Here is a 12,868-nt window from a genome sequence, read left to right as displayed (position 1 = left end):
AAATTTCTTTAATTTCAATGAAATTTATGAAAAAAAAAATCATAAACTTATTCGTCTATGGTCCCAAAATTACAAAATTGTAAAAAGGATAAAGATCTTTATTTGATTAAAACAAAATTAATAAGCATTATTCTGTACAATTTCCAATCGATTTTACAAGGTTTTTTTTCTGCATAAAATTTAAACATTTGTCAGTAATAATTTTTTTGTCCCCTGCATTTTTATAAAAATTTTGAAGAGGGCGAAAAGACAAAATAAAATTTCCAATGGCCTCATAAATAAAACCAAAATTTAATTAAATTTAAAAAAATGCAGTCACTTTTTTTATTTAATACTAGCCCGATGCAAATATTTTTCAATAGTGTTTGTGCCTTGACTGTGGGAGAAGTTGAGGGGGGGGGGGGGCAACAAAACAAAAAGTGCAATAATTGATATTAAAAACCACAATTTCAACATTTCAATGAAAAAAAAAAACATTGTAGAATGCATTTTACACCCGTACAGTTGATATTGATATCATTACTTTTTTTTTATTTTAGATCTTACAAAAAAAAGCGAAAAAAACTTTTACCGGTTTTGTACAGCGGAATTTTAACAAATTATTTTGTGAGTTCACCAAAATATGATAAAATTTCCATTGAAAATTTGAACGTTATTAAAAAACATTTTGTTTGCCCACTGATTCTTCGGGCCGACTTTAAATAAAATTTGTACCAGCCTGATGTACTGATTTTAAGTGTTCGATTTTCTCAAACTCATCATCACGTTCCTCAGATATTTTACATTTTTTTTTTCAAATCACTACAGGGGTTAAGCTTTAAGTTCTTGAGAAATAGAATTTTAAAGTAATAGGTGCAATGATTACCTAAACACTTGTCAACATGGTAGAATTATGTCCTGTAACGAACGCTTGAATGCTTGATTAAGGTGAAATTGGACGTCGGCTATTTAAAAAACTTCTATGCGACCTTAAGGTGGTAGATGGTGTCTATCACTGTCAATGATGGTTCTGAATTCAGGGTCCAGAAATAGTAAATTGAAATGAAAAAATAATCACTATATGTAAAATGCTTCTACAAACATCACAAAGAAAACCATTTTTGATTGAAACATTCTGAATCAAGATTTGAATGATTTTCTAAAACAAACATGGCCACCAAATGGTCGATTGGGAATGATGCCTTCCACAGCCTTAATCAATTGTTAAAGTCGACAGATTGTTGACGTAAATTGTAAAAATTTATTGCATCGATCAATTTTACTGTTATTTTACTTCTTTTTTCTACTGAGCTCTGTATTGAACTTCTTCGATGCGTGATTTTATCACTATCGCAGTTCTGAAATACAGGTTTTACCCAATTTCTGTGATGCATTTAATTGCTTTTAAGTACCTCTTAGCTCGAATATGGCTTTCGAGCCATATTCAGTTCCGGATAAAATAAATGCATTATTAATTCTACACTAGCATGCAAATCAAAAGCTGCATAAAATATTCAAATACCATGCGGTTAAATGGATTTCATGTGGACCAAATTGATATAATAGAAAAAAAAATATTGTTTTAGCATTTTAACATATAATAATATTTTAACAAATGTATTTCTTATCTCAGAAATGGGTTATTATTTTTTAATTAAAATTCACCCTAATAATTAAAACAACTAATACAACAAAACCAAATTAACCACCCCCAAACGCTACACGCCACAGGGCCGCCACGATCGTGCTCAAAGAGAACAACTGTCTGCTGCTGCGCGTGGACAAGGAACACTTTAACCGCATCCTGCGGGACGTCGAGGCGAACACGCTGCGGTTGCAGGAGCACGGCAAGGACGTACTAATCCTGGAGCGGGTCGCCAAACAGCGCGGACACTCCGCTTTCAAGTAGGACACTTTGACAAACCTGGTTGGCGTTGTATTGCTGTTTTCTGCTTTTGCTTTAGTTTTAGGTCCTTGATTAAATTTTAAACGATTTCAGGGTGGTATGCACTACAAGCTTTTTTAAACCCATAAAATTTTTTAATCAGTTGCAAACCACCCTGATTCGCTCCCATCATCAAACATGATTGCATGCTAAACGTCTCATTTGTGCTGATATTTACCTTCTGCTTCCAGTGTGTGTGTGTACATGTAGCAAAAGAACGTAACAATAGCAATTTAATTTTAAGACTTCCCCTTCCCGTAAAACATCATCCTAGAAAATTTGCCTTCAAAAGGAGTCGGAGGTGCTCCGAGCTTACCAGGGCTTGTTTTCTTATCATTAAAATTAATCATAATCGCTTTTCGTCGACACCAACACCGCCTCATCTACACACGCACCTGTCGTTGCCTTATGGTGTTTGCTCAGAGGGTTTCAGAAGGTTAGGATTGCTTTCTTTCACCATTTACCAACGAACTGTTGCAACAAAATATTGATTAATGGGATGGCTTCATCCCTGAGAAAACAAAGAAAATGGGAGGCAATTTATGCGACAAGGTTGAATTTAATGCTTAAATCTTAAGTTTAAAAAAAGAAAAAAAAAACGTTTTCCCTTTTTCAACTGATTGCAAACCAGATCGACTTTGAACTGTTAATTTCCAATCAAGAAGTGTACTTCAATCGTTCAGTCAACATCCACTTACTCTTAGTTTCTCACTTCATCCATCACACAGTTCTCTTTCCGTACCACCTCAGCTCAGTACCTTGTTTACTAGGAAATTTTAATTAGTGAAATCTGTTTACACTGCGTCCTTTCCTAGGTGCTCAACAAATGAAACCTTTTTTTTCCCACCTCCTCTCCTTTTCCTTTGTCTCGAAAGGATCGAACCGCTTTTTTTCATCACTTTCATCGTGCCTGTTGATGTTTCGTACCTGTTGTTTGTGTTCGTGTCTGTGTGTAGCGTCAGTTTACTGCATCCCTTTTCTTAATTGGAACCGGAAGCCTTTTTACCAACTCTTTTTTCCCCCCCTAGATACACTGTGATGTCCGGCACTCCGCAAAAGATGCTGGAACACCTGCTGGAGACACGACTGGGCGGTCAGGTGGGACCAAACGATCCGTTTTTGGACGACTTTCTCCTGACCCACATCGTCTTCATGCCGACGCCGATTCTGATCGACGAGCTGGCCAGCCACTACCACGCGGACGCCGAGGTGGACCTGCGGACGTCCAGCGAGGAGGACCAGGAGTACTTTATGACCTGCAAGCGGCGCGTGGTGCAGTTCATCCAGCGGTGGGTCCTGCTGGTGCGGCACGCCGTCTTCGACGACCCGCTCGCGGTGGAGTTTATCGAGGTGAGGCGCATTTTTAACTTGTAAAAGTAATGATTTTTATTCACTTCTAAACGTTTCGAGATCATTCTCTGCCAGCTCACACAGCAGTACCTCAATCACCCTTCAATTTCGGTAAACTTTGATCTAAGGTGTAATTATGATCCCTGAATACATATCCGAGGCCCATTTTTCGATAATTCGTGACCGGGGGTAGGTTGGGTAGAATCCTTTCCATTTTTCTGGATTACGACGATACGATACGTTAAGTTTTCGATGATTTCTAGTTCGAAACTGTGCACGGATAGAAATCCTGTGAGATAATTAAGTAACTCTATGTTTTTTAATTTGAAAACTGTCAAATGTTTCCAAAATAATCAACTTATTTTTTCGATTTCGCTGTAGGGTATTTGTCCCTATGTTGGGCTTAATAAGCAAAGTGCACTTTTAATTTGATGTATTCTCAAAGACTGCTATTGGCAGCCTAGTTTGTTATACATGAATAAGTGGGATTTTTAATGCTTAAGCTCGTACATTATCAACATTTTGATATAAATACCTTATATCGCTATGAAAGCACGAAAAACTAAAACACTTTTTGCCCCTATTTTGGGGATATTGCTCCTAGCATATTTTAACTTTTGCATATTTTAACTTTTTTGACGTACGGTTCAGCCCCAGCTCGTACAGTACAGCCTTACAAATTCGGTCGACAAATATGCTAAATCATTGTGATGTTTTAAGCCACAAATAAACATTAGAATGATTGATTTCACTTGCATTACGTGCATAATTAGCTTGGACATGATTAATATCATTCTTTACGAGTTTTTAACATAATTAAACAATTGTTGCGTAGCCAAACAACAAGCTCGTAATATGCAAGAAAGACTGTAAAACTCAAGAAGCCCACACACACTGGCACAGTTTGTAGAATTGTCAAATGTACCGAAAATATATCCATTTCTCTCCGAGATGGACGAAGCAACTTTAATCATTGATTTGGTGGCAGTTTAGTGATTGTGTTTGCAATGGAATTGTGCAACCCACCAATAAAAACGCATTGCCGGTGGTTGGAGATTCGGGGGACGGCTCTCATTCATGTGCTGAGCGATGAAAATCGTGACGCTGAGTGTTAAAAAGCGGTAAGCAAAAGTGGTGAATATTTTGGACCTAATGGGCACCTATCGATTTGCCAAGAAAAATGTGAAGAGTGATATATTTTTTGCTTTATTGCTAATTTAGGAGGAAAAAGTGAATGATCCTTGCCCACCAAAATGAAGATAATGACTGCATGTATCATTCTCAAGTGGCAGATCCCTGCCAGATTTGGTGAAATGCTCAATTTCATATTTACAGTTGTGCTAAATACTGCTAAAAAAAGTAAAGTATCAATGAATATTTCGTTTTTTTTTTTTCCTTTTTTAGTGATAAAATTATAACACAATGTTACAAATAGAGGGTGACGATTCTCGAGATTTTCCATGGAATTTCCGGGACCCGGGATTTTTTCAACTATGCCAAAAGTGCCAATAATTTGAAGAAATGTAAAAAATGTGTTTCCTTTCAATGAATTCAGTTACAATTAATAAATAATTATTCAATGAAACGTCAATTTAAGTAGCCTCATTATTTTGAGGAACTATTTTTCCTTTTGATTTTTTTTTCTGAATCTGCAAATACAAGATCGTTTATTGAGCTTTTTTGGAATCGAATTGTAGTTTAAATATTTACGAATCTTCATTCGCATTGGGTGATTTTTAAAAATGGCAAAAATTTGTTGGTTGAACTTGTTATTTCCCAGTATCGGGATTATTGCAATATGATTAGTAACGACTAATAATAACAATTTAAAGTTAATTTTTCCTTTGATGAAATATTTACAGTTATTAGATAAACCCGAATTATCACAATTGGTGGACCTTAACTTTACAAACAATGCCCAAATTATAATTTAATATTAAGGTTGATGCGAAACACAAAATGACTTATTGACATCAAAAAAGAAAATACCTAATTTGATACAGCGAAATTAACTTACTTAGAATAAAAAAAAAAACTAGATTATGAAGATTGCTATGCTCGAGAGAGGATGTGATTATTGAATATATCTTGAAAAGGCTTTTGCCTCTTAGAAATAATAAATTAAAATAATATAAAAAAAATAATTTCCAATTCTGGGGTGACAGTGTTAAGTATGCTTCAAGGTAAATTTAGGGATCAACTTTTTTTTTGCTTCTCTCAATTATAATTATTGTAATTTTTGACAAGTTAAAATTTACACTTTCTGAATAAAAACATTTGAAAAGCATTGGAACTCGAACATTGAACATCCAATGTTTTAAACAATTTCGAATCTTTAAATGTTTTTTTTTGACTAGTTTATTTCATTTTGTTTCGATCTTTATAAATATAAAATTTCCCGGGAGTCTCGACCAAATTTCCCGGGAATAGAGAGATCCAAAAATGGTCGATTTCCCGGGAATTCCCGCTTGTCACCCTCTAGTTACAATCGATTTTAGAAATTCAATAAAATGCAATTCAAATTGATTTTTGCTGTCTTTTAATTTTTTTTTTCGTGCTTTTAGAAGGGTGGAAAACCTGATTTTTTTTTTGCGTTGGCCATATGTCACGGATAAGACAAATATTGCGAAGTTTTAGTGATAAAATCGCAGAGATGTGGTCGATTAACTGTAACAAAATTCTTTATATATTTCTGTAAAATTACAGACTCTCAAATATTTCACAACAGCGCTAGTATCATTTTTCAAAAACGCTTTGCTATAAAATGGAACACGAATAGAATATATTTCTGTTGAGCTTCGTGTTTTGTTCAAAGTATTTTCAATTACATTACCATTTTGAGAATTAATAACAATAATAGCTGTTTTTTTTGTCATATCGACGTCGTCGTGCTATCATGTCGCACCCGCCATTTTGACGTTCCGAGAAAAACGCGTTTTAATGTTTGACCTTGAATAAACGAAAACTAGATCACGCAATGTAAACAATAACAAACACGTTTTGTTTGGCTGACCATTTTGTGCATTGTCCCGAAGTTTGGTTGAATTTGGTTGCCGGAGTCCCGAGTTATAATTACAAATGTTTACGGTAGTCCAGCTTTTACGTGCGTCAAACGCATCCTGACCTGAAATCCCTTTGGCCTTTGTCTCACTTACATCAATTTTCAGGGAGTGACAAGATAGCACGACAAGATTGAATTTTCTTTCATATGAAAAGTGACAAAAATTTTCGGAGCTTTTTTGGTTTTCATTGAATATCTTAGGATTGAAATCGAATTTTGGGGATCTGTGAAGGCCAAAAGATGTGGCATTGTGAGCTGCACAAAATGGCGTTCTTAACTCAATTTGGCCCAAAATGCACGTATGACAAGTTAGCACGACGGCGACGATATGTTTTTAGAGTTTAGATGCTCGAGGCTGTTTAAACCAATGGTATACAATTTCCGGCTGTCCAAAATTTGTGTAAATATTTCAAGCAACCAAGCGCCTACATGGATTCGATCCAAAAAGGGAAATTCAATGGAGACGCCGGTGAAATTAGCTTTTATTGTACCTCTAAAACGTTTTTTAAATTAGTAATTGTTAAATGCTTGAAATTGAATATGTTGAAAATCTTGAAACACTTTTAAAGTTAGCAACTTGCTTCTAGAAAATTTTCTTCTTGCATTTGAAATTATATAGCTCATACATTTTTAAAGAAATCGTATTCTTGATATAAAAAATAATAAAATCAATATTTTGTTAAATAATATCAGAACTGAATAATGTTTCAAACAGTAAGTCCTATATAAGTTTTTCCCCCTTAAATACAGCTATCCTCCTTATCAGCAGCTGTCAGTGGCAATTTTCAAGATAACACCACTTCGTCTGACATGAAACAATTAGCACCTGTTGCAACACACCAACGTCCTCACCTTTGTTCTTCGTCCCCATCAGTGTTGTCACCTTCTAGAGAAAAAAAAGCAAAAAAAACTATCAATTGATTTTCCCACCAACTCCCACCCCTTCACACGTGACGAATCAGAGCGTGTCACCTTAGAAACAAGACCATCGTCATCCTTAGACACCACCATTCAACTCGAGCAGAAAAGCATCCTTTCTGCCATAACGACCATCCAGGATGACGGCGTTGGCACCCATACGTGATTAAAATCATCGTCCTGGGCACCAACCAGCCAACCAGTTCTTGATTGCCTTTTGATGTGAAAAGGACACACACCCACAAGTGCCTTTTTCTCCTGCTGGGAGGATTTATCTCCAGCAAAACAGTTTACCCAGCAGGCGGCGCGTGTGGAGCGGGGAAAGGACTTATCAGCAATTTGATCCTTGTCGATGAAAACATAATCCGTTTTGGATCGACGTTTAACACGCTCCACCGGGGGACGAGGACGACAAATTGTTAAGAAAGTGGCACATTGGGTCATACTTTAAGACGAACGTATTAAAGATTGATTACACTACCTTTAAACAGAAATGTTTATGAGTAATTTTGGAATCAATGTTTTTAAATTGCCAAACTCATTGGATACTATTTGTACAAAGTTATGTAACATCATCCAGCAAAGTGGTAGATTTTATTCCATTTAAAAATGATTTTCTAACATTAAACAATATTAGTTTTCTGACAAAAAATAACAACAAGTGACAAGAAGAAAACACTACGGAAGAAAAAAACTATTATTATTGTTATTCAAATCAACCAAATAAATTTTGATTTCGTCCCAAAGTCAACAATAAAACATGTGCAAAATATTTACCGTCCAAATCCACTCACCTGGTTCCTACCCTCTGCAGCCCCGTAAATTTCATGCCAAAGGAACAATATTTATCAATGCCTCATGTTAACAAACAATTTCAATCCCACCCCAAAAGCAAACCGACAAAATATGACACGTGTTCCGAACAAAGTGGCGGGATTTGCATTCACGACTTGGAAAGAGCTCTGGCTATTTCCTGGTGCGCGCACTGGTGTGTCATACATCATCATCATTGATGATCGCATCGCAGGATTGGAGTTTCCATCTCACATGCTGCTGCTTCCTCGGGAAATCCTTTTTTCCCCCGAAGGAAAATGCTATATGCACACTCCATAACAGGGCGAGACTCTGGTGTGCGTTATTTTTTATTATTATCGTTATGATTATAAATCATCTTGATGCAGTGGAAGCGCACGCCAGACTGATCCTGACAGACATGATAATAAATATGCGATTGGAAAATTCGATTTGTGAGATAATGCGGTGGAAGGAATTTAACAGTACAAGGGATTGCTTGCCTGACTGGAAGAAATCACGAATCAAAAACTTGAAATAACTGGAAATTTTTATAACTGAGTATTGCCCAAGAATATTTCAAAATTTCCTTTGAGAAACTCTTAATCAGTCAGTTAGCTTTTATCAACTACTAGTTATTTATAATATTAACTTAGGCAGTTGCAAATATTTTTCCAAAATTTATGCCCCGCTAAAAACTGCCAAAACTCCCAGCAATTCATGTAATTAATGTTCTCAAAAAGTCGCATCAACAAAAAAACTTCACAAATATGTTATTTCAAAAGCTGCCCAGAAAAAAAATTCAAAATTTATTAAACTTTCATTAAATTAAAAAAACGAACTATGATCGAACCATAGAAAGTTGAGAGAGCTTTTATTATTTTTTTTTTTAATTTTGAAAATTTCTAATTTTGCAAAAATAAGCAACTAGTTTGTACACAAGTCATTTTTGAAAACTCTAACAAACATTTTAAACTTCTGTTCATGTTTCTAACAATATGAAATGCACAGAAATTGATTTAAGAAAAATCAATTTTTCAAAAACTGCTCGAAAAAATATATGTAGAAATCATTTTTCTATTATTTTATGGAACTATTCAGCACAATTCAACGGAACTGCCCATTTTTATCGGAGAACGTTTTTAATTTTTTAGTTTTTGTCAGCTATATTTTTAAAACCTCCAAAGATGAAATTTAAGCAAATAAAAATCAAACATTGTGAGCTTTAAAGGTTCAAAAATGTACAAATAAAGATTTGATTTTCTTTACAAAACCGCATTTTCTCGTGTTGGTCCAGGGTTGAAGGATTTTTGAAAAACATAATAATAACGGTTCGACCGAAATTAAATTTTCAAGTATAAGCAGATTATTTTTAAATTCATTGAAATATAAATAACATTGACCTCCAGTTCTTATTACATACGAAGAAAAAAAGATTATACTTATGATGACTTATTATAGATTATGAGATATGCTTACACCCAAAATTATACTTTTAAAAATATTTTAAATTCCACGAATTGATTGATTATTTCAGTTAAGTTATTCATGAAGTTGAAGGATTGTCTTATTTCAATGAATTAAAATATCAACATTTTACATATCATTATATTTTTCAAACACTTTGAACTTGAGAAGGTTCGAGGAAAAAAAATAGATTTTTTTTTACTAGCCTTATTCTTCTACCAAAAACTTTTAAGGTAAGTTTGATTAGCAGGTTTGATGTTTTTGTTCTTTTTTTATTTCAACTAGGCCGAAGCAAATATTTTTCAAATTTTTTGTCCCTCGGTTCTGGCTGAAGGGGGGGGGGAGGGAAGGTGCGTGATATAAAAAAATAAAAAATTCGAAATAACAAGCCATAATCTCAACATTAGAATGACAAAAAAAAGTGATTTAAATTGCATTTTTTTTTTGATCGCATAAATGTCCCATATGCATTTTTGTTACTTTTGAGTTATTGATGCAGTTTGGTTCAAAATCGTGTGATCTTTCAGAAGAGCCTAAAACATCCAGTACTTTGTTCAGAAATCAGGAGGATTTCCAGTTTTTTCGTGAACACGTAACACGTAGCCTTATGTGTGGGACAAACTTGTCTCTTTTGTATTCAGGGACTTTTATGCGAACATGGGCAGTATCAGTTGTTTGCAATCATTAGTTTTCCAAAAATAATAATTTGACAAAAACAAAAAATAAAGTGAAAAAAAACCTGCTCAAATTTTCAAAAATTCAAAGGATTTTTGAATAAACCCTAACTTGTTAAAAATGATTCTAAACGCCGGGGAATACATTTTAAATTAGTTCCAGTTGATTGAACTTAAATTTGCATTGACGTTTTGAAGTTTTCTGATTTTTTTTAATAATTTCTATTTTTTTATTTTACCACCATCGTGTTCCCCGGACAATTTAGTATAGTAATCAATGTAAACCTCAAACTAAAATGAACTATTGGCGAGAAAAAGCGATTTTACTGAAAAGTTTGATTTTGCGCAGCACTCGGAAGTACATAGGGTACTTTTCAACGAAAAGGGAAGAATTCCGATAGTTCGGTTTTTATATGTGAGAAACATATTTCAGATTTGAATTCATAGAATAGTGTGCTGCGCAAAATTTTTAGTAAAATCGCTGTATCTCGCCAATAGTTTATTTATTTTGAGGTCTACATTGATTATTATGTAAAACTGTCCGGGGAACACTATGGTGATAAAATAAAACAATTAAAAATATGACGAATTGGTCAAAACTGAATTTGAAAACTTAAAACGTTAAAATATAATATAAGGGGGCATTTAAGGGTTTAAATGTTATTTTTATCGAATTCCTTGGACATTTTTTTTTATAAAATGCAAACTGTAGAAAGTCTTTTGCTCAAATAGTTGCAAAGTTATGATTAAAAGAAAAAAAAAGTTTTTAGATGGTCCAATCAACACCAAACATGGGATTTCTGTTAACTATCGATAGATGAACATTCCCTCCAAGTTTGGTCCAAATCCCCCTGATTTTACGGGCCGATTTTGAAGGAGGGGGTGACAAATACTTTTAAAAATATTTGTACCATCCTTATTGTCCATCAAAGCATTATTTATTTTGACTTAAAAATCAATTGTTAAAGTTTTGAAAAGATTGTTCAATTCTTTGTTCAAATTAATAAGGCGGTTGCAAATATATTTTTAACAAATATGGCCCAGCGACTTAAAATCTAGATGGATTCGACAGCCAGAAAGTTTTATTTCTACAAATTTCAAGATCCTTCAACAGGCAGTAGATAGAAAATCCGATTCGTTTTTGCAAGCGTTTGATTCCCCAACTGAATTTTAGCTACCCGTTTACATTCAGTCGCTGAATTCTAGATGAATAAAAAAAAAACGCAAGCAACGGATCCTTTCACAAAACGCTCGAGCTGGCAAAAGCAATTCCTGCGCCATCGCGAATTGCTGCTACTAACCAGAAATGCAAACGAAGAAAATTAAATTTGCTCGTCGTTCGCGCGCTCTGATTGGAAAAGCTAGCTGCTAAAGAATGCTCTCCATCTTATTGGCTGGGAAAATCATTCGTGCCACTCTCTCGCACTCTTCAATCTTATTTTCAAGATAAAAACTCAACTTGAGGCAATTCACGTACGAGTTATCGATATGATCATCATTTTTCCGACATGATAGCCAATCTGTTGTCTACTTCGTGACGAGAATGAACAAAAGTGGGTCAAGTTCAAACTCTTCAACTTTTCCTTGGAGTTTTTTCCCTTAACAAAAGCATGAACAACTTCTCTACAAGAACAAAAGAAGAACAATAAATGTTGCATTATCTTATTGTACAAATTTCTCTCTCTCTCATTTTTCACCCCCACTCCAGGATATTGCAACAGATGTCGAGTCGGAAGGTCTGCTCCAGGAGGAAGCCAGCATCATACACCACGTGCTAACGCAATTAGCTCGATATCAAGTAGGGAAAGCTTGTCTCTTTTTTTTACTCGCTCTTGGGTGCCATTTTACAACTATATTTTTTATCTTTTCCCCCTTTTCTTTTCTTTTTTGCGCCCCTCGCCAGGAAGACCGACAGATGAACGCGAGCCAGAAGTGGAAATTGCCACCCAACGGACAACCCATTTGCCTATTCAGTGGAAACACTCACTCTACAAAGACTGTTATCAGACCGGACGATGATAGTGAGTATCTATTGACACGCTCGTTTTTTGGGGTGTGAAAATATTTTGTTGGCAATTTCGTTGTGAAACTATTTACTTTTCCTGTCATTCTTGAATGAAAAAACAGCCTGATAATTTAATAATTGGAAATTTGAAGGCTACGTGGTTCATGCACGACCTTTAGTTAAAAAAAACACACTTAAAATATTTTTAAAATAAATCTAAGAGTACTTCAATTTTTTTTCCGAAATACTCGCATTTTTAAAATCTGCAATATCATGCCTTTTTGTTGCCATATCACACTTTGAAGTTTAATTTAGCTCAAATTAAGCATTTTATAAAATATATTGTTGAAATAGTGAAAATCAGCAAATTGTAAGGAGTTAAGAGCGAGTGCTTAGCTTAGCCAAACATACGAGAATTTCCCCTTGGGTTCAAACGAAGCGAAATTTAGTGTGCATTTTCGCATTTTTCGAAAGTACACAAATTTCATAAATTGCAATATGAGTATCAAACGAATCGAAATTTTGGATGCATTTTCTTTTTACTAGAGTTTTTACGTCAAATACTGAAATTTTCACAAAATTTCGTACTTTTTCAAAAAATATCAAATTCGCATACTTTGCATAATTTTTTGTATTTTCACTTAATTATAGTTTTGTTTGAAAAATAATATATTTTC

General features: G+C 34.5%; 2 protein-coding genes across 9 annotated transcripts in view; both read left to right on the top strand.

Annotated features, from left to right (window-relative positions):
- Window positions 1-12,868, top strand: part of LOC120432597 (RNA-binding protein 1) — a 454,616-nt gene that overhangs the window by 114,819 nt on the left and 326,929 nt on the right. The window lies entirely within an intron of this gene.
- LOC120423495 (rap guanine nucleotide exchange factor 4) overlaps window positions 1-12,868 on the top strand; it is a 330,099-nt gene that overhangs the window by 278,923 nt on the left and 38,308 nt on the right. For 6 of the 7 annotated variants that reach the window (XM_039587332.2, XM_039587331.2, XM_039587330.2 and 3 more), the window contains 4 exons: window positions 1,711-1,884; window positions 2,953-3,274; window positions 11,895-11,984; window positions 12,090-12,207. In XM_039587332.2, coding sequence (XP_039443266.1) covers window positions 1,711-1,884; window positions 2,953-3,274; window positions 11,895-11,984; window positions 12,090-12,207 — 704 coding nt within the window. The remainder of the gene's footprint in view (window positions 1-1,710; window positions 1,885-2,952; window positions 3,275-11,894; window positions 11,985-12,089; window positions 12,208-12,868) is intronic. The other variant, XM_039587335.2, reaches the window with a different exon arrangement.

The sequence above is a fragment of the Culex pipiens genome, chromosome 3 (genome assembly GCF_016801865.2).
Source record: "Culex pipiens pallens isolate TS chromosome 3, TS_CPP_V2, whole genome shotgun sequence".
NCBI lineage: Eukaryota > Metazoa > Arthropoda > Insecta > Diptera > Culicidae > Culex > Culex pipiens.
This window is presented reverse-complemented; position numbering and strand designations above follow the sequence as displayed.